The sequence below is a fragment of the Drosophila subpulchrella genome, chromosome X (assembly GCF_014743375.2).
Source record: "Drosophila subpulchrella strain 33 F10 #4 breed RU33 chromosome X, RU_Dsub_v1.1 Primary Assembly, whole genome shotgun sequence".
Lineage (NCBI taxonomy): Eukaryota > Metazoa > Arthropoda > Insecta > Diptera > Drosophilidae > Drosophila > Drosophila subpulchrella.
Window position 1 is genome coordinate 13,976,910 of NC_050613.1, and position 20,288 is coordinate 13,997,197.

The 20,288-nt window shown below is 40.9% G+C and overlaps 4 protein-coding genes across 4 annotated transcripts; 1 reads left to right on the plus strand and 3 right to left on the minus strand.

Moving 5' to 3' along the window:
- Window positions 1–3,864: 3,864 nt before the first annotated feature.
- Window positions 3,865–4,914, minus strand: LOC119555855 (probable serine/threonine-protein kinase dyrk1). Its single transcript, XM_037867496.1, has 2 exons — window positions 4,833–4,914; window positions 3,865–4,742 (listed from the first exon to the last, which is right to left on the minus strand). The coding sequence occupies exons 1-2, from the start codon at window positions 4,912–4,914 to the stop codon at window positions 3,865–3,867; spliced, it is 960 nt and encodes a 319-aa protein (XP_037723424.1).
- A 1,947-nt stretch (window positions 4,915–6,861) lies between these two features.
- Window positions 6,862–7,536, minus strand: LOC119556685 (myotubularin-related protein DDB_G0290005). The gene has a single exon (XM_037869058.1). It carries the CDS (start codon window positions 7,502–7,504, stop codon window positions 6,956–6,958), a length of 549 nt encoding a protein of 182 aa, XP_037724986.1. The 5' UTR covers window positions 7,505–7,536; the 3' UTR covers window positions 6,862–6,955.
- Window positions 7,537–14,296: 6,760 nt separating this feature from the next.
- LOC119557255 (E3 ubiquitin-protein ligase KCMF1) lies at window positions 14,297–19,595 on the plus strand. Its single transcript, XM_037869939.1, has 2 exons — window positions 14,297–14,391; window positions 18,846–19,595. Exons 1-2 carry the CDS (start codon window positions 14,389–14,391, stop codon window positions 19,542–19,544), a joined length of 702 nt encoding a protein of 233 aa, XP_037725867.1. The 5' UTR covers window positions 14,297–14,388; the 3' UTR covers window positions 19,545–19,595.
- LOC119557256 (CAX-interacting protein 4-like) lies at window positions 17,438–18,333 on the minus strand. Its single transcript, XM_037869940.1, has 3 exons — window positions 18,031–18,333; window positions 17,870–17,947; window positions 17,438–17,799 (listed from the first exon to the last, which is right to left on the minus strand). Exons 1-3 carry the CDS (start codon window positions 18,291–18,293, stop codon window positions 17,571–17,573), a joined length of 570 nt encoding a protein of 189 aa, XP_037725868.1. The 5' UTR covers window positions 18,294–18,333; the 3' UTR covers window positions 17,438–17,570.
- Window positions 19,596–20,288: the final 693 nt, after the last annotated feature.

Sequence of the window (20,288 nt, forward strand, 5' to 3'; positions counted from 1 at the left end):
GCGGAAGAGCAGACGCAGACGCAGACGCCTGCGAAGACTGACACAAATTAAACTGAAATTAGTTGCAACTCACTTTGGGCCCAAACGGATGGTGGATGGGGGTCAACCCTGGCTGCTGCCTTTTCCCCATTGTCGGGCACCGAAAAATAAGAATGAAGCGGAAGGACCCGATGACTGGGCTAATGAGAAATGTCTGACGGGGAAGACGAGCCAAAAAGTGCAACACCATGCACTCAGACATGCTGAAGGCAACCCTGGCTGCAGCGAGCATGTATCTGTATAGGGTTTTCTACGCATAGCTATTATAACCGTATTTATTTTTAGTAAGGCTTGGACAGAAGGTCAAGCCGTGTCTTATGTACGTGTTTTATTCCGATGTATAAAGGAACTAAAAAAAAACGTACCTAAAATTAAGCCGCTTTCACAACTGTTACAATTCAATGTACAAACCTTGGTAAACTGTACTTATTTATAACATTTAAACTTTAGCAGCTATTGTATTGTTTCTATTATTTCAGCTTAAATTAAATTTTGGTATTAGCAAGTTATGTAATGTGATTACTTGGGAAATACAATCTTTGTTTTAATGTTGCAGCCAACATTTTTATCATTGCATTGAAGTTTTGTCATTGTTCAATTTTGCTCCTCCCAAAATTTTCTAATGCCTTTTTGATTTTTAAAAAACAATGTGGTAAATTAATGACGTACATTACACTGGTAAACTGTATTTATTTATATCATTCAAAGATTACTGACGATTGTATTATTTCTATTATTTAAATGTAAATTTCATTTTCGTGTTAGCAAATTATGTAATGTGATTATTTTGAAAATACAATCTTTGTTTTAATGTTGCAGCCAACAATGGTATCATTCCAATGAAATTTTGTCATTGTTTTATTTTGCACCCCTCAAAATTTGGTAATGTATTTTTGATTTTTTAAAGCGTTGATGTTCGGCATGCAGTAAAAACAATGACAAATGTGGTAAATTATGGCAGGTAAAAACAAATATAAATATTTTTGGAAGCGCTGTTTTAATATTGATGACAAGTGTTTGTTTAAGCTGCTTTGATAATAAAATATGTACTTTGACAATCAATTTATATTTACCATTGCTCTTAGAACATTAAGAGCACTCTAACTGTGACTTAAAGAGATTGTCTAGCTGCCTAAAAGAGTGCTCCACATCACACTTTCTTTTACGCAACAAATTACGGAGTTTCGTCGTAAAGAAAGTCTCTTTCGCAAGTGGCTGACAACTCCTTGAGTGACCAACAGGGGGCGCCACACGCGCCCGATCAATGTTAATTGACCGAAAATTGTTTTTGCCGCTGACCACGAGACGACGCGGTTCTTAAATGCCTCCTGCAGTCGCCGTTTATGACTTGGCATTGTCCTCGGCAACCGCAAAATCCCATCCCCCTGAAATGCCGCCCCTGGCATTCTGGGGCTGTTGTTGCTGCTGCTGATGTTGCTGCTGCTGCTGCTGATGTTGCTGCTGCAGCAGCGGCAGTTGCTGCAGTTGCAGCTGCGGTTCGTTCGCTCAACTGCCACAGTCAGCGATAAAACCACAAAACAGCAACAGCCATAAGGACCCATGGGTGGCGATGGCGGGGGGTGGGCAAAGAGGCGGACCATTGGAAGGGGGGGGCGGTGAGGACAGGGGCGTGCAAGAACAATGAGGTGATAAACTTGCAGGCTCAACGCATGACAACGATACCCACCAGCAACAGCAACAACGGCGGCGACAACGTCACATTTTGATGGCTCCTTGGAGAGATGGCAACCCTCTGCTTGAAGGCGGCTGCACTCGAAGAAATTTTTGAATAGGGGGATAAAAAAAACTGAAGTTCAAAGGGTTAAAGGCGGGAAAAACCGGCCTGAGGATAAAATATTCTTGAAAAGTTCTTAAAAACTTTACTGGCTTAATTACATATAGTTATTTATTTGATCATTAAGAGCTCTTTCCTTGCTTGCTTATTAATTTACAGACTGGATTTATTTTAAAAATTCATGGCAATCTAAACATAATTAAATATTCTAAGCTAAATACCTATTTTTACTAGATATTCATGAAAATCTAGCCGGTTTCATAAGGCTATTACTAATTGAATTTCATACAAAAAAGACATGGTAACCTTGGTTTATGAATAATGGCAATGATTTAATATACTAAGCTGTACAACCTTTTTCATGGCTTTACTTTTTTTTCAATTACTTTTTTTAACATTTTCGTACTTGTAATCATTTTTTCTCCCAGTGTAAGTACGCAAGCCGGCAAGTGCAGCCATCCTTTCTCCGCTCGCTGTGTGCATGCAAACAACAAAGGAAAATCAGCAACAGCAGTTGGTTGGGGGCGATGTCATAGTCCGCTCCCTAACCGTTACCCCCCGTGCCCCCCGTTACCCCCAACCAGCCCTCCTGCTACTTGCAACCATTCTTTAACCCCCCCTCACAAAACCCCCTCGTTTTGTGTACTGGATTTTTTTGCTGTTGCTCTTTAACGTGTTTCAAAAGAAAGTTGGTTGACTTTTGAATGACTTTCTTGGCGCGCTTGGCTCGCAGCACTCTTGCCTCCATCAGCCTCACCCCCCCCCCCCCCCATTCCACGCCCCCACTTGCATCGGCACACCCCCTACGCCCCTGTGTTGTTGTTTGTTTTATGTGTTAAGTGCGCTGGGCCCAAGCGCGCAAATTTCTTCGTGTAACTGATGCTGACGTTGACATCGCAGCCCCAAGCGACCCCTTCATTTCTTGCCCCCGCCCCAAAAAACCCCCATCACATTTATATATGTATCCCCTATATATATCCGAATGCAGCGGAGTGTGTGTGTGCACAGTCGAGTCGAAAATCTAGTTACAATTAAAGTGACAAGCCGGCAACGCAGAAAACAAAGACCGCCACCGAATTCAAACAAATTGCATTCACTTTGATCGTGCTTCTGCGGGGGTGATTCCAAATAGGGATCTTTTGGGGGCTGCATTTTGGTTAAACACGGGAATTACACTGGGCTCAAATACAGCACGAAACAAAGGCTGAGGCAACCCCTAATAAATGGAGAACGAATCTATAAGAATTTTATGGTATTTATACTAAGATAAGGCATTTGATTTTCACGTATAGGTATGGGTTATGTACAATTGCCTTTGAACCTAAGAATAAATAAAATAAATGAATAATTTTTAAAGGTACCCCAAATTGAGAGTAAGCAAGTACCAAAAAAAAATCTAAGCCTCTAATCATTTTAAAGTAATTATATTAGTACACGGAGAAAATTATTCGACGTTTTAGGTGTCAATATAAATTTTAAAAAGTAAAATAAAGCATTTTAGATAGTAAATTAATGATCAGCAATGATTTATGAACATTAGATTGTAAAAAGCAATCAAGAAATGTACTGTTTAAATGATGGCATTCCGAAAACTATAGAAATTTAGTTATGCTTGGAAAATCAGACTTTACGATTTCTTAAATATTTAAGTTAAATTATCTCTAGAAAATGTAATGTAATTATAATTTGCATTGCCTTTTGTCCCGTGTCTTGGGTGTCTTGTACTATTTATTTTAATTCTGGTGAATTATCTTCTCTCCCTTTCTCTCTCCGTTAAGCTGCTACAGCCGTCTCTTTCTAACCCCCCGCTAGCCATCTCTTTCTCGCCGTGGACTGCACTTGTTTTAATTACTGCCCCGTGTTGATTCCCCAGAAAGACCAAAAAGACCAACTCAAAGTGAATTTTCCATTTGGGGCTTTCGTTTGTTTGTTTGTTTTATTTGTTTGTTGCTTTATTCGGGGGAGTTTGGGGCTCAGAGGTTATAGGTCGGGCGTCGGAGGTGGCTTTAACCCGTTTTTCCTTAACCCCTTCAGTTATTGCCGTCGCGAAGGCGACGTCGCTGTTGCTGCTGACGATTGATGTTGCTGTTGGGACGGCGACGTTGCTGCTGCCGGCGTTGCTGTTGTCGCTGGCCGTTGTTGTTGTTGTTGAGGCGTCGCCTGTTGTTGTTGTTGTTGGGGCGGCGACGTCTCTGCTGCTGGCGGTTCCTGTTGTTGTTGTTGATGTTGTTGCGGTTGCCATTGCGGCGACGTCGCAGGCTGTTGTTGCCGTTGCCGTTGCCATTGCGGCGACGTTGCTGCAACTTTTGTTGCTGCTGTCGCCGGCGCCGTTGCTGCTGCAACCTTTGCTGCTGCTGCTGCTGCTGCGGGCGACGTCGTCGTCGACGGCGGTTGTTCTGCGACTGACCCCTGGGATGATTGGGCTGCTCCTGGTCCTGCTGCTGCTCGAGGTCCTGGCTCTGATCCTCGGCCACAGCCTGCTGCTGCTCCGCCGGCTGCAACTCCTGCGATTGCTGCTCACCCTCGACGGGATTCTTCTCGGTGTGGTCCTCCAGCGGATCCTGCTTCAGCGGCTTGACCTCGCCCACCCGCACATTCCTGACCTTGTCGCAGGGCACATCGCTGTAGATCACCACGCTGCCGTAGTTGCACACAATCTGCCCCTCGTCCGCCTGGCGACCCTCGATGGAGCCAATGGCGCCCCGCTTATCCTCGATCTCGTAGATGTTGCCCGATTTTGTGATAAAACCAGTGACCTGCATGGGCTTGCTGCCATTCAGTTTGGGCGCCTCTGGGGCCATCGGCATTTGCTTCTTGGGGGGAGCATTCACGATCATGGGCTTCGTGGGCTTGACCTCCATTTTGGGCGGGGCACTCGTGGAGCTCGTCAGCGGCGCCACCGTTTGTCCTTTGACATGTCAGGGAAGAAATACACAGGAAAAAAAAAACCAAAAAAATTACTTTCAGTTTGACGCAGAACGCTGGCTAACAAATTTACCGCTCACCAGCGAGAGGTCGCTGGAAAGGGCCGTGGCCCAAAACAGGACCAGGATCATCCCGAATCCCTTGCCGCACATCATTATCTTAGCTCTTGTTCGCCTCTCGATCGACTGAATCGCCATTCCAGCCGCGATCCCGGGTTATATCAACTCTCTGGCTAACGGCACCTCGGCCAGAATCATTCCTCGCCCTCTTTCGCTTCGGGATTTTTGCATAATTAAGTCTGCGGGTTCAAAGCGTGTCAGCCGGAGAATGGGCCAGGGGCGACCCAATTGGCCAGGGAGTACACTGCCCAAAACCATGCAGAGCTACTTTGTTCAAATATTTTTAGAGTGCTAAGAAATATAGTAGAATTTTAAAATCGTTAATTTTTAACAAACTTGAATGCATATTGTTTTTTTAAATATATTTTATTGTGCCTTATAAAAGAGAACTACAGGACACCATAGGGTTTTAAGATATAAATATAAAAGTGTCTGAAAGTATGTCGTAAAAACAGAATCCATTGGAATTTGTTAGGATACTGTTGCATACTTTTAGAGACCTTTATATGTTTTCTGTATTTAATATTATTTTATATAAGGAACTTCATTTTGTAAACAGGATTTTAGCCAAGACAAATTATAGTACAGATAAATACATCATTATTTCCATCGGACTTTTTAAATATATTATTGCTTTACCTACTTTAAGACACCTTTTTAAATAGTTTTATTTTTAATATTGTGTCTCAATAAAAACAAAAAAAACTTCTTAAACATGCTTGTAACCATGACAAATTAGAAAAAAGATAAAATATATTTTTCTTTCAGTGAACTAGTGGCAGTCCCGCACTTTCCGACATCCCCTCTTCATCGAGCAGAGTTCAATGGCTCAAACTAATTAGCATTCATATTTCTTCTTCGATTTTCGCTGCTGTCCAAAAATTCACGTCTCTTTGCGCTTGGTTTTCTCATATGTTGATTATGCAAATTGCTTTCTTGGCCAGCAGCTCGCATTTTCAAATTGACCTCAAGCCACAACAGGCCCAAAGAAAAGGAGGTCCGCATATGCAGAAAAATAGAACAAGAAATTTGAAACGTGTTTCGAAGATCTATGCCAGTCCAATTGAATTTTAATTAAATTTTTTTTCGGTCAGAAAATGTTTGTTACTCAAACGACTTGCTCTTGTGAAAATGGCTGTAACTGTGTAAAACTTGTTGGGTACCAAAAACGGGTTTCAGCCTTATATTTGGTTTTGATTCTGGTTAAGCTAAGCAGAAATATTTAAGAACTAATAATAAATCATATACTTGCTTGTCAAGGTTGGTTATATAAAATAAATTGGAAGCATGATAGAACCGCTTTATGAGCAATTCGCACCAAAAAATCGACATTTGCGATAAATAATTGAAACTTAAAAGAAACTTTCTCCTAGCACAAATTGTGAATCAGAAACTTGTCCACGTTTCGAATGATTTTGTTGACGTATGTAGTGCTAATGTACAAACAAATAAAGTCAAAATCGATTACAAATCAAATGTGTTTGCACTTTCTACCATTTTTGCTTGACATGTTGGCTTTGAAAACGAAAAAATGAAAGCCCAAACAAATTGGTTAGTTTCATTCGATTTTGTGTTGCTGGTTTTTTATTATCAGGTTTGCGATCCATATTCAAAAATATAGGCCATCTTATGCGTACAAATATTAATAGGTATATATAAATAAACTCTTAAGTGAACACTAAGCAATTTAAAATTTATTTATGGTTATAAAAGCTTTAATACATTGGGTTTCTTTTTCGATTGCGACTGCTTGAGAACCATTACCCACTATCCTTTTATTATATTTTAAATGGTCAGGCTCAACTTAGACTTTTGGTTATTGTAAATATAAACTTAAGGAACTCCATTTAAAAATATGCTGACCTTCGACCGTTGTAGATGGATAAATGGAATATTTATCTTCATTCTTTTTTGAAATTACGTCTTTATATCCGAGTAAAAATTACATGCAATTTGCATAACATAGATCCCAAAAAGCTTGTATATTAAAACAGAATAACTTTTTTATTGGTTGAATTTGTAAAATAAAATACACTATAAAACAAAAAAAAAAATAAAGAAAAAAGCTAGAACATTCTTAGTTCGTATGTTTTTGGTTGTAATTTCGCAGGGCATCGGCCAATTCGGATAGTGCTGATTTCTGGGCCTGCTCCTGCTTGCGCTCCTGCTGCTTCCTTAACTGCTTGCACAGCTTCTTCAACTGCTTGCGTTCTTTCTTCGCCGATTTCTTCTCACCACTGTTGTCTTCTTCGGAAGAGGACGAACCACCGCGCTTCTTCCGGCGGCTCAACTCGGCACATTGCTGCAGCAGTTTGGTGGCTTCATCGTCATCGGGTTTTGGAGTGGTGGTGGTGGTGGTTGTGGTGGTGCTGGGAGTGGTACTGGGGGTGGTACTCGGAGTGGTGCTAGTAGTGGTGGTACTGGGAATTGTGGACTCCGACTTGGTTTTTTCCGTGGTCGTAGTGGTAGTCGTAGTGCTGGTGGTCGATTCCTCGGGTTTCGGAGTGGTGGTGCTGGTGGTTGAGGTGGTGCTGCTGCTGGGAGTGGTGCTGTCCTGCGGCCTGGCCAAAATCGAGGAGCAACTGGCCACCAACAGTAGGCCGATCAACAATGTGGATGCTCGCATTTTCGTCTGTTTGGATTTCCCTCGGCACGATAACTAAATGGAGATCACCGCTGGGTGTTTGCTTATATAGACAGCACTTAGCGGCTCTCAAGACCCCAGACAGTCTTCCCACACCCGCCCCATCCCTCCTACCTTTAGAGGAGGGCGTACACGATCCGACTGGTTTTTGGGCTTGTCTCTAGAAAATCGTCTATAAATTGTCATTATACATTGACATTTTTTTTTAGCAATTCTTTAGTTTTCGGGGACTTTTTTCGCGGCACCCTACATCACAAATTATCGGGTCCATTAATATATTATAAAATTTGTATAGTGACTTGCACTTACAAATAATCGATATATAGTGACTTACAAATTTTTTTATAATAATCAACCAAGAAGATCTTTATTTTCTTAAGTTTCAGTTTTTTTAATAAGATAAATTTTTAGTATATTTTTCTATGTACATATTTAGTACATTTTATAATCATTTTAAACTTTTTTTTTAGTATGTTTGATATTTATTTACGAATCGATCACTTGTATGCAATATATTAAAATAAAAGTATATTATTATACAATTTTTAAATGCTGTCACTAAAAGTATTTGCTTTTGAGGTTTATTTAAAACAAATATAGTGCTGATTCTTAAACTCAAGCCCTTGATTAATGTCACCAACGTCTACTTTTGTTAGGGGAACACACTAAAAGTATTTATGCCGAGATGGTGTCCAAAAATAATGTCAATTTATCAATTTGTTTTTTTCTCGTGTTGTTTGCGGTAGTCATTATCGTTTTCTGAGAATTGCCTGGTTTCATAAACAAATTAATCTCGCCTTATCAAGTATTTATATGTACTACATGGGTTTCAGATACGTTTCGTTTTTATTTGTTTATAAATTTTCCCTACCCCAACTGGGAGTATTGGTTAAAGCATCGATTGGAAACAAATTACATTTGATTACTTTAACAAAAATAATACAATAATAGTGATTTGATTTGTATATTCAGGACATATTATTTGTAAATATAATACTTTTTCCTGCAAAATGGAACTAATAAAGAGATTTGACTGTATTTTCAGAGTATAGCTCGCTGCGATGTTGTTTCCTTGGTTTTCGTCTCGATTTTCCTTTGTTTATACTTTTGCATATGTGAGTTTACCATTTTTCGCATTGCGGCTCGCTCATAATGCCGCTAATTGTTTATCAATTACACTTGTTAATTGTTTAATACGACTGTAAAGTGACGCCTGTGGGGCGGAGGGGCGAGGGGAGGGAACGGGGGTCAGAGGTCGGGGGCTGTCATACAAATTGCAACATGTATCCTGATGCACCTGATGCCCCAACGTCACCGAATACTTGCTCATTTTTTCTCACCATTTCATTTTTTGTCTGTTTGCAATTTGTACCAGTAATTGAATAAAAAACGTGCTGCAAAAAACAAGTAATTAAAAAAAGGACCCAGCGAAGGAGCGAAAGAAGGCGCCAAGTGGGTGGTGCTGGTGGGTCGGTAGGTCGGTGGGTTGGTGGGTTGGTGGGCGGCCTTGGGCGGCCTTCGGTGGGTGGGATCAGCAGCCACCGCGTAATCCATATGCAGCAATTTAAATGCAACAGAGAGAATATGTTAATTGCGTGTGAAACCGCTGCGCGGAGTCTCATCTCGTCGCCACTTGCTATATTTGCTTTTATTTATTACTTATTATAATTATAATTCATTTGCACGCGTATTTATTTTATTCAGCTCCTTTGGCCTTATTTTCGGTTATTTGCTTGTCATTGGTGGCATTTCATTTTATTGAGTCTGCTTAAGCACAGCAAATATTGTTAATATAATCATAATATTTTTCAGTTTTTAGATCATGGAAATTATAAAACTATTTAATGGGTATTTACGAATTTAAAATATAAAATAGTTTCTCTCTTCATTTTACAGGCTATCAGATACTATTACCTCAGACTGATTAGCCCAAAACCCCAATTAATAATTCGATGCCTGTAATTTTGCTCATATAGAATCTCCTAATTCGCTGCCTCTCATTAGGCAGTCTTGCCTTCTTGGATATCTGATCCGCCTACCAAAAATTCCACGAACTCAAAAGTTCCTTAACCATTCAAGCACTAGACAATTACCAAGTTTAACTTTGACTGGAGAGTCAGTCATTCCGAGAACAACTTGGCGGAGCTGCTCCTCCTTGGACTGCCAGTCCCCCTTGAACTTGTTAGGGCCCCATTGCCAGAGTCTCGGGCCCAGGGACCATGGCTTCCTGGCGGTCTGGCCCAACTATTTGCAGATGGATCCCCTTCACCGGCCAGAAATTATCATCATAAGCGCCGCAGTAATGAGCAAGACGACCCAAACGAAGCCAAGTTGCAAAAGTCTCCAAGTCAAGTGCATTTGCAACACAAACGTTTCACTTCGTCGGGACGCCCCGTTGATTTCATGCAAATCTTGCGGATATTTCGTCTTTTCGCCATATCCCAAATGCCCATGGCCATCGACCAGCCGAATATCACGCATACGCACATTGCGCATACGCCCTGTGCAACTGCTCTTGAGCGCTGCAAATCGCTGAATGCGACGAGTCCCAAAAAATCCGAATGCCTCTTGGTGGGTCACGTCCCAAAGCAGGGGATCTAAAATATATTTAGAACACCCCGAGACGAAGGGAGACCCGAATGGGTTGTTCGAAATACGAAGGACGATTTTCAGGAGAGGCGCAGGCGCCGGCAGAGGCAGCGACGTCGGCAGCGGAAAACGAGGAAAACTTAACAGCAGCCGTTAACAGAGTGGGAACAGTTTTTCCACACTGACTTTTATCCGTTTTCGCCCACGGGGCGCAAAGAAAATCAAAAGGTGCACCACCCTGTGTCTTTACTTTTATTTCGGCGATGCGTGTGGCATGTTCAACGGCCCTTGATGATGCAACAAGAAAAAAGGAAAAGAAAAACCAAACAAAAAAGGCTGCCAAATGAGGAAAACACTGCATCTTCAGGTGCAGTTTTTATTTTTTGCTCACATCCACCGACCCCCGCAAAATGCCAAATGCATTTCAATTGCTTGCAGTGCTTGTTGCACTTCATTAAACTCACTGTCGAAATTCGACAGCCAACGAAAGGAGTGGTGTTTTCGGGGGGGTGGTGTTTTTTGGGGGGTGTCAGGGGGTGTGGAGTGCGGACACGTGACCTTCACACAGCCACATGTACACCGGGGGGTGTGGGGTCATCACGTAGTCCCCAGTTGAACACACAACGAGAAATACACTTTTCATGTCTCAGATTTTTTCCTTTTTGTTACCCCCAAGCAACATGATGGCAATGCCTAGCATGATAAAAACTATCTTTCGGTAGCCAACATATAAAAACTTAGTAAAAATGAATAATGACGATTACGAAACAATTTTTTAATATAAGCCTAGTACTCACATCGACGAAAACCGCGAGCTAACCATAGGAGTGAGCGAGAGGCAAATACGCGGCTAACGCTTTTCGTCGGGTCTGTTTTTAAGCGCGGTACTCAGATGAGCTAAGGAAATACCACAAAAAATACCAGATTTTGCGAGTGAATTTTCGATGAACGCGGCCCAAAGAATAAGAAATTTAATCTTTGGCGGTGTTCGTGCAGAAGCGGTGGGGAATTTAAAAATTTTAAATGGAAGAAAAACCCCAAAAACGGTTAAAGGAGGACAGTGCAGATGAAAAAGGACGCCTAATCTAAGCTGTTACCCATTATTGTGGGACTTGACCGACAGGAAGCAATACCACGACAGGGCAAATCCGCAGAATAGTTGAAGTGCTGGAGGAGATCCACTAGGGAATCCCAGTGGGAAGGTACATGCCGAGTGGGCCTTCGCTCTCTACATGGAAATCCTGCCGGGCGTGTCCTCGCAAAGAAAGTAAGATCTGGTCAAAATAATTTGGTTGCGTTGTACTAATAGAAGAATCTTTTGAGCAGAACCACCAGTAATATGATCTCCGAAGACCATAACCACCAGCTACTTGGCAGCTTAAGCGGAGCTGGAAGACCCTCTAGCTTCTATAGGGAGGAGGAAAATAGGGCGCCTGCTAAAGAACAGTTGGAGAAGCCATGGCCAGCCACTGCCAGGATGCTGGGCGACTTCCTGCAGCTTCAGCGGATCAACCTCGTTCCCAACCCGGCTCCCACTTCCTCAAGGTCCAATATGCCTATTGAGTCTCGGAGCTGGACTGCGGTGGCGCGGGAAAGATGGCGAAGCATCCGTAGGACGAGAAGGAAGCTTTAAACTACTAATTTATTTAAATAAAAACATTCGTTGAACATTCCATTTATTTTGTGTACCAGCAGACTCCTCCTTTTTTAATTTCTCCAATTGATTGATTTGTTTTTCATTTGGCAACAAACCAAGCCGCTTGACAGTAAGACCATGCTACATGCACTGCGGGTGAACTTTGAAGACTTCGGTCACACTACAAAGAATAAGATTTTTCGACTAGTGAAACTCTTAGCCGATCTGAGTACTAGGCTATAGGTTGAAAAATATGATGTTCCTTGTTATACAAGCTAAATAATAAATAAATCATATTTACCAATTGTTTGTCAGTTAAACTTGATTTGTATAATAAAATATAGATTTTTTTCATTTTAAGTCAAGTTTACATTTCATTTAAAACCGAACATATTCATTTGAAATTAATAGTAAGTAAAATAAAATATTTCTAAAGTAACTTATTTTTAAAATAAATTATATAAATAATTGCAACGGTTCTCAGCGATAAAAATTCAAAACATATTTTTAAATGTGACATATAAAACCTCGCTGGACTTGTACTTAAAATTCCAATCAATTGTGATTCAAATAATGAATTTTTAAATTTTAACCACAACACAAATATGCCTAAGATTTCATTTTTAAATTAGCCTGAAAGTTATGCTTATCGATAGTTTAGTATGTCAGCTTTACAAACCTGCCTTTTTTAGCTGCTGCCATTAAATTGTCTTATAAACAACTACACAATGTGAAAAAAAGATTATTTTATATATTAACCCTGCGAGACTGAATACTTACATAAGACGCCCCAAGTATAAATGCAATTTTCAGAAGGCCTTCCTGATCTTGGAGTTTCGGACTCATATTATTTCAAAAGATATTTATTCTTTTTGTTAGTTTTTAATAGAATGTGGGTGCAGAGCTTGTTCCGATTAGCATATGTCTCTTCTTATCGGGTCCCCTCATATTTATGCGAAAGTCGCTTTCCCTCTGAGGCCGTTTGCATGTCCGTTGGCCTGTCACTTAAATGGAAAATGCCGCTCACCTGCTCGAACCAGAAGAATTTTCCAAGCCAACGCCAGCTGCATTTTCCGGGTCTTTTCCCCTTTTTTCGTTTTGCTGCATACTTTTAGGCATTTGACAAGAACTCCGATTAACTGAGACCATTTTCCGGGCTGCCTTTGCCTTTTCCTTGATGAGCCGCAATCCGGGCCACTTAAGAGGGATGGAAAAGCGATGGAAAAGCGGGGCGAAATCGGTCGGAAAAGCGGTCGGAATGGGGGCTTAGTTTGAGAAGGAATCGAATGCTATAATTTCCATTAAACTGATTTCCCACGAGCAGCTGCAAGTCAAGCCAGCAAATGTTGCAATGCTGATGACCGCCCCTGGATATTTGGGGAGGGGGAGGGGGGGCAGAATAGGGGGCGACCATGGCTGGAGGCAGCACACCCCTTTCCCCCTAAAAAGGGGAAAGCCGACAGTTAATGGCCACATGCATAAAAACCTGCAAAGCCAACGGACACCCAAAGAGCACACAGCTCAAAGAGAATGCTGTGGTCGGCGGAGGTGGTGGGGGGCCTTGGAAAATTCATGACGGGGGCGGCGGGAAAATCGGACAGGTCGGAAAATCCATCCACTGCATCTCTCCGAGGACCTCTGGCCAAAAGTCACGAGTCTTGAGCTCTGAAATGCAAACTAAATTGAATTAAATTCCAAAATACCAATCTTTTGCGGGCACTTCAACAACAGAAACATGTCGGCATCAATAATAATAAATCAGCTTAGTGCCAACTAAAATATTGTTAGTGTATACTTTCGATTTGGCACAAATGTTATTAAGAAAAAATATTTTTACCAATCCAAATTATAAACGAATTTAAAATTGAATGATTTTTTGGTATTTGCGAGGCAAATATTAAACGACATTGAAGGAAATAAAATGACGTTCATATACTGATTCCTGAAAGCATATTTGAAAATAAATTACACATTTATTTGTTTATAAGCATATTGTATTATTATTACTAAAAATCAAGACTTAAAGCGCCTTCTAAACGTTTTCAAATTTAAACTCCATTATTTGCGAATCTTTAAGATCTAATATTAAAGATCAAATGGCCTTTGCCCCGATTTTGTATCACTTTGTTGGACATCAAATTTATGGCTGGTCGAAGGGACGCGGAAGATAAAAAAGCTATAAATAAAATACCAAAATCGCTTGTCGAATGGCCTAAAAAATACCCGAAATAAAACTTGCATTGAATCAATCATCAAGATGGCAAATGGCTACAATCCGCTTAGGTTCTCAGTTTTTTCCGCCACCATCAGCGATCGCTGCCACGCCCCTGCGCCAGTCCGCCCCCCGAACCACATAAGTCCCCCGATTCCGAGACGTAAACAAAACAACCCAAAACTTCCCCACTCGAATGTCTTGTGCTATGTGTTTATAACCGTCGGACAAAAGGGGCCAAGTCCACTCGGATATTCTTATCAACGCCGGTCAGTCGTCGCCGGTTTGTCCAGTTTGTTCAGTTTGTCGACTGGCTGCTAAGGGACTCCAACGGCAAGTCCAAGGGCTCCTGGTTTTCCGTCCTTCTGATCCTGAATCGCTGGTTGCTGGTCCTGTTCCCACCGCTCACTTAAGCCGCTTTGGGCATGCATGGTAAGAGGAAAATCGGACTAAGCCACAGCTGCTGCCTTAAATTGTTGGGGCCACCTTGGTGCACTGAGAGAATCTAGTCCTTAGGCCTTAGGCATTTCACTGATATATAAATTAGCTAGGCGTTTTATATTCGCTGGCCTAAAATTCACCTATTTTTTCGTATATGCATTATAACTATGAAGGAATACATTGAAAGATTTTGCAACAAAAATAAATGAACTTTTTGACATTTTCAAACTATTTTTTTAAAATAATATTTGCCGAAAAAAAAGAACATTTATTTTATTTTTATCAAATTTTGAAAATTTAAAATGTTTATTAAAATCAAATCATTTTGAATTACTTTTTTATTTTTTCTGAGTGAAAGAATGTTCTTTTTAAGCTCACCAAATCTTGAAAATTCAAAGTATACATATTTTGAAATATAAATTAACTAGACATTGTATTTATTTAGGTGGTCTAAAGATCACAGATTTTAGCCATATAAAAATATCGAAAAGTACATTTAACAATTTCAGCAGCATATAAAAAGGCCTTTTTGATAAAGCTAAAAATAAAATATTTTTTGCTAAGCCGAAAAAGGATATTTATAAATTGATTAAAGAACGGAATTTACAAATTATTCGAAAAACTCATCTCTCAGTGTGTGTGACTAGTACAGAGAAAGAAATAGAGGGTGAGGGAAAACCAAGGCTGGGAAAAAACAGCGACGACTGTCACCTGCGACTTATGCAAATCACCAAACGACCAAACAGCTGAAAATAATTTTCCACATTTCCGTTACAAATAAAAACCAATTCACTTTGCTAATATGGCCACACAGGCAAAGACTCATCCGGAATAGAAAGGCCGGTTTTCCGAGGGTCGGGAATGTGGAAAGCGGAAAAGCGGTGGGCAAAACTAACTGCTTTTCGGATACGCAGGCCCTGCAAAAGTTTATGCACGCAATGCAATAATTTTGTTGCACAGTGTATGCCCTAAATACAGCGGAGTTGCTGGATTTTCAAATAATGCTTATGCTTGAAAAGAAGAATAAACAAATATTTATCGAGAATTTAACAGAACTAAGATTAGAATGGATGAACTTCTTTTTTGAACACATTTCAAATGGAACTAAATAAATATTTTTATTAAAGCAGTAACTACAATATTTGACCATACAAAGAATTAACTTAGTCATTATATATTAAAGTATAAATTATTCTTCGATTTAAAGTGCACTTGGAAATGAGGCTCTTGAAAAATCTTATAAAATATCTTATGCGTTTCCAAAAATATTTATAAGTAAAGTGAAAGTTCAGGTGTATTTATATATATTTTTTGGGGAAGAGTATCTCTCAGATCGATTTGCGTCATGCGGTCTTGTGCATTTCCATAAGCTGCCGCTTACCAACTCGCTAGATGTTTCTTTTTCGCATTTGTTGGATGTCAGTTAGTCAGTTTGTCAGTCAGTCAAGTAGTCAAGTAGTCAAGTGGCAGGAGCAGTGGCATTTGCAAGTCGTTAAATGCCTTTGCAGCTCGTCATTGTCGTTGGCATTGTGGCTGCACTTGTCCCCCTTTGGGGCGCCCCTGAGGCTCCCCTGTTACCCAAGCCTCCCTCCCCGCCTGGCCAACCCCTTTTGGCCATGTTTCGTGTCGCTGGCATTGTCAATGCTTTCGACTTCCTTCCGCTGTGGCCAACAAATTCGAGCCGCGCATGCAGGCCGCGCAAACATAATCATCATTATTGCTGCAATCAGCATATTTGGCAGGCTTAAAGTCAGTCGCTGTCCTGCGGGAAAAACACGGAAGCATTGCACATTTCTCCCCCCCCTTTTTCCCGCAGTGTACCCCCTTTTGCTCTGCGTTTAGTTGTGTGGTTATGCTTAATATCCGTCATTAAAATGGTTGTTGTTTTTACCGCACCGCAGCGGATGAACTGCGAAAAAATGGGGCAACATTTAAGGATGTTCCGAAATAATAATAATGTAGAAAAAAATTGTATTTTGGAGGCAATAAGATCCCAGAAAAGTACAGCACCAAATAAATAAGCCAAATTTATGGATTGAATTTATATTTGCTTATTTACGTACACCTTGAGCGAGGCAGAATAGTTTTCAGTGTGTGCAGCCCGGGGCAGAAAGCGAGTGCGTGGGCTGGCCTTAGGCCCATCACCTGAACTCACCTGAACCCACCTGAAAAACACACCCGGCAATACACGTGCATTATGCAAATATCAAATATATTGCCCAGTGCATGCGATAAGAATCCATTGCGCAAAAATTAATTAGTCAATTTGCATGAAATTTATGTACAAAGCGCGAACAAACGAAACCAAAACGAGCCGAAAGGCGGTATATATTTCAAGGAGTCGGGGGAGTGGATTTGGGGCTAAACATATATCTGACTCGACGCGGATGAGGCCTTCGATTTGCGACACACTGCGGAGCAAAAAAGTAGGATTTCAAAATCGAAAGGAATATTTTCGAGATTACAATTTTGGCTATTTCTTCTTAAAGAATATAAGTAAATTGATATATTCAAAGAACTATTTTATAAATTTAAATGAAAACAAAAGAACAAATATTGCAATGATTAATTTTATTATAAATACTTTCTTCAAAAGGAACTAAAAGTTACACTAAATAAATGTGAACGGGCTTTTATGTTTAAACACAGCCTAAATCCCTTTGAACACATCATTTTTGCTACCCCTTTTTTAAGCCAAAAGTTTTTACTTTGGTTGAAAAACTTGCCAGACTCAATTTTTTTTAAAATTTTTAAATAATCTGATAATGGCTTATCATGAAAAACGATTAAAAGAAATATATTGACTAAAATCTGAATGCAATTATCCGCACTGAAAAATTATTATTTTTGATGCTATAATGTAAATCATGCCTCTTAGAACTCTTAGTGTAATTTCCCATGCATTTCATTCAAACAAAACTTGGAGTAACCCCCTAAGTGTTCCAAAAAACATTCATATTCATCAATGTTTTTCATATGAAATGAATTATTTATTTTACTGCGTAAACATCGAACAGTTATTTTTTGTGTGTCTTTGGGTCTTCATTGTTTTGATATCAGGTTAATTAGGGGATCCAATATACGGCCGAAAGCAGGTATATTTTCTTCAGCATTTCTTTCGCCTCAGCCGTGGTCATGGGAAGCTCCTGGATCAACCCCTCTCAAAGAGTCTAGATGACACTCTGGTCATTTCCTTGTCCAGAAGTAGAGTTGGTAGGACCATCACCTACATTCGAGGAAGATGCCTCGGACATCACGCATTCCATTTCTTTTGATGGTGGAGATTCTGACTTCTCCTGACTAGCCATAGAACTCCCAGGACCCTCCACTTCCGACGGCTCCACCACACCATTGAAATCCACAACCTGGATATTGGCCGACGGTTCTAAGACCGGGGCACTGAAATGGTTTTAATAAAATTAAATAATGAAATTTGGATTATTTGCCAAATTTACTCAAGATGGCTTACCAGGGCGAAAGGCCTTCAGAGGAGGTGTCATTACGAAATGGTTCATCTATCTCTGGATCTTCTACGGGCATACGGGCCCTAAATTGAAGAAAACCCATGTTATAAGTACGTAAAGCTGTCTAGCTGGTCAGCCTTGAATAAAAAAATCTGTTCCGTCCTACCTGTCACGAGACTTGGACTTCTTGCGGCGCTTCTTCTTGCGCTTGCGGCTTGTAGAGGGACCATCCTCCTGCTCTGCGTCCTCCGAAGAGGACTTCCTTCGGCGCTTCTTCTTGCGCTTATGGCTCGTGGAGGGTTCTTCTTCCTCCTCTGAGTCCATCGCATTAACAAACTCCATCATCTCTTCACTAAACAAAAGATTCTTATAGATTTCGTTTTCCTCTTCCGATGAGTCTTCGAATTCCTTTTTCGGCCCTTGTGCCATTGTAGGAGATGAAAATATTAAGTCAGGACAAGTCAGCGTCAACTCCCTTTTATTAATATCAAATGTCGAACTGGATTGTCAGACGACAACTTTTTCAACAAATATATCGGGTTGCTGCGTTCGATAAATCCTATCTACTGAAAACCAGAGTTGTCAACCTATTACCTTTAAAAGTCATGGAAACTCTGTAATATTTTAATACCACTAGGAAGCAATATTTATTTTAAAATCAGCTTAGTAAGTATATTTAAATTCTTCTTACCTTGTAAATAATTTAACTCATTTACTGATAATACAAAAAATGTTTTTACTTCTGAAAAAGTGGTCAACTTTTCAACATACGATTTCATAGAAAACTGAGACTAAAAAAATTAAAAAATTTATTTTTAATTTAAAAATACATTTTTTTTAGAGTGTAAGCTATTAGAAAAGTCAAAAATTTAAATCAAAGAAGTAAAATTTTTTTAATGAATTTTAATTAGTGCGTAGGGGTGTTTTCCTTGGAAGGCTTTGTGAAACTGTTAACTCTTGCATTATTTAAAATTCCTGCAGGATTGGCCAACGAATCCCCCTGGAAGCCCTGAAGATCAGGACCTGGAGACGCTGATCCACTGGGACGTGAACTGCGATGGCTGCGGTAGCTCCAGGCTGATCCACTACCGCTACAAGTGCCTGCGCTGCCCGGACTACGATCTGTGCGCCGTCTGCCACGAGAACGGGGTCACCACTGGACAGCACGAGCAGGGTCACCCGTTCCAGTGCCTGCTGGACCGCGCCGCCCGCGAGCTGCACTTTGCCGGCGAGCAGACGCCGGATCTGTGCGCCGATAGCTACACATGCCCACTGTGCGGCGGAATGGGCCTGTCCGCCGGAGACCTGATGAGGCACTGCCAGATGGAGCACCGCCTGGTCCGGCTCTCCGTCATTTGTCCGCTCTGCGTGGCAGTTCCGTCCTCGCATCCCAACAGGGTCAACAACATTACCACCCACTTGATCCTGTGGCATCCAGCCAGCCCCTTGCGGGTTCCCAGCTCCCCTTCCTCATCCTTCGCAGAACCCCTCTCTGACTTCCTCTGGCCCCAGCAGGGTCTGGAGTTTACGGCCACGGCGGCATCTACTGGATCTGGAATGGCCACCCATCACACCTTGCCATCCGCCCAAGTGCCACAGGTGCGCTTCCTCCTGCCCAGAGGCACGCCCCCCTTGGCACCTTCCGAGGACTTCAGCGACCCGGAGATCGTCGAGATGTGAGTCCTGGGGATCAGGAAGTCACAGGAGCGACATGGCAACTAAGAAACACACCTATGCAAATGATAATTTACAAAATAATATGCATAAATAAAGCCGTCTGTTTATCTTTTACCGATATGCTTTATATTATTTCAGATAATATTTCAAACTATGCATATAAACCATTTTAAATTTAAAATCACTTGTTCATATTTTCGTAAGGATATAAGTACTCAACAAGGTCATTTGATTATTTTAATGAAAGTAGACATTCTAGGGATCACCTAACAATGAATAACTAAGATGTTTTTAAAAACGATCTGTTGCAAAACGAATAACCATTTTCCATTCCAGTTTTCTTCGCAGTTGCAAGCCCAACTAATTAGAAAGGCCTTTCGCTAGAGAACAGACTGTCTCATCCATAATATCAAGGCACTCGAGTCTGAAGTTCCAAGTGCTTCTGTCGCTTTTGCTGTAATCCGCTTAGAGGTGGAAACCTTTTGTCATTATAAAAGGATTTCAGGCCTCACAGAATTTCCATTTGTTGCGACTCGCCGTAGAGCCGGTGCTCGGGTAACTTTTGCCTGCCCTTACAGAAATTAAGATTCAAAAACCGATATTTTGCCTCTCCAATTATAAAGGTAAGCACAGGACAAAGCATTTCCAGATAAATTGCCAATCGAACTAGATAAAATGAGCCGAGTGTAAATAGTGGAAAGGCGCAGATAGGCCACGTCTCTGGGTCCCATCTACACTGTGAGAAAT

What these genes read in the sequence shown, in the direction of transcription:
- LOC119555855 (XM_037867496.1), bottom strand. Translation starts at nt 4,914, where the DNA reads ATGATGTGCGGCAAGGGATTCGGGATGATCCTGGTCCTGTTTTGGGCC. An exon ending in CGACCTCTCGCTGGTGAGCG is followed by an intron (nt 4,743 to 4,832) that starts GTAAATTTGTTA and finishes GACATGTCAAAG; the next exon opens with GACAAACGGTGGCGCCGCTG.
- LOC119556685 (XM_037869058.1), bottom strand. Translation starts at nt 7,504, where the DNA reads ATGCGAGCATCCACATTGTTGATCGGCCTACTGTTGGTGGCCAGTTGC.
- LOC119557256 (XM_037869940.1), bottom strand. Translation starts at nt 18,293, where the DNA reads ATGGCACAAGGGCCGAAAAAGGAATTCGAAGACTCATCGGAAGAGGAA. An exon ending in AAGTCCAAGTCTCGTGACAG is followed by an intron (nt 17,948 to 18,030) that starts GTAGGACGGAAC and finishes TCTTCAATTTAG; the next exon opens with GGCCCGTATGCCCGTAGAAG. An exon ending in TCTGAAGGCCTTTCGCCCTG is followed by an intron (nt 17,800 to 17,869) that starts GTAAGCCATCTT and finishes AAACCATTTCAG; the next exon opens with TGCCCCGGTCTTAGAACCGT.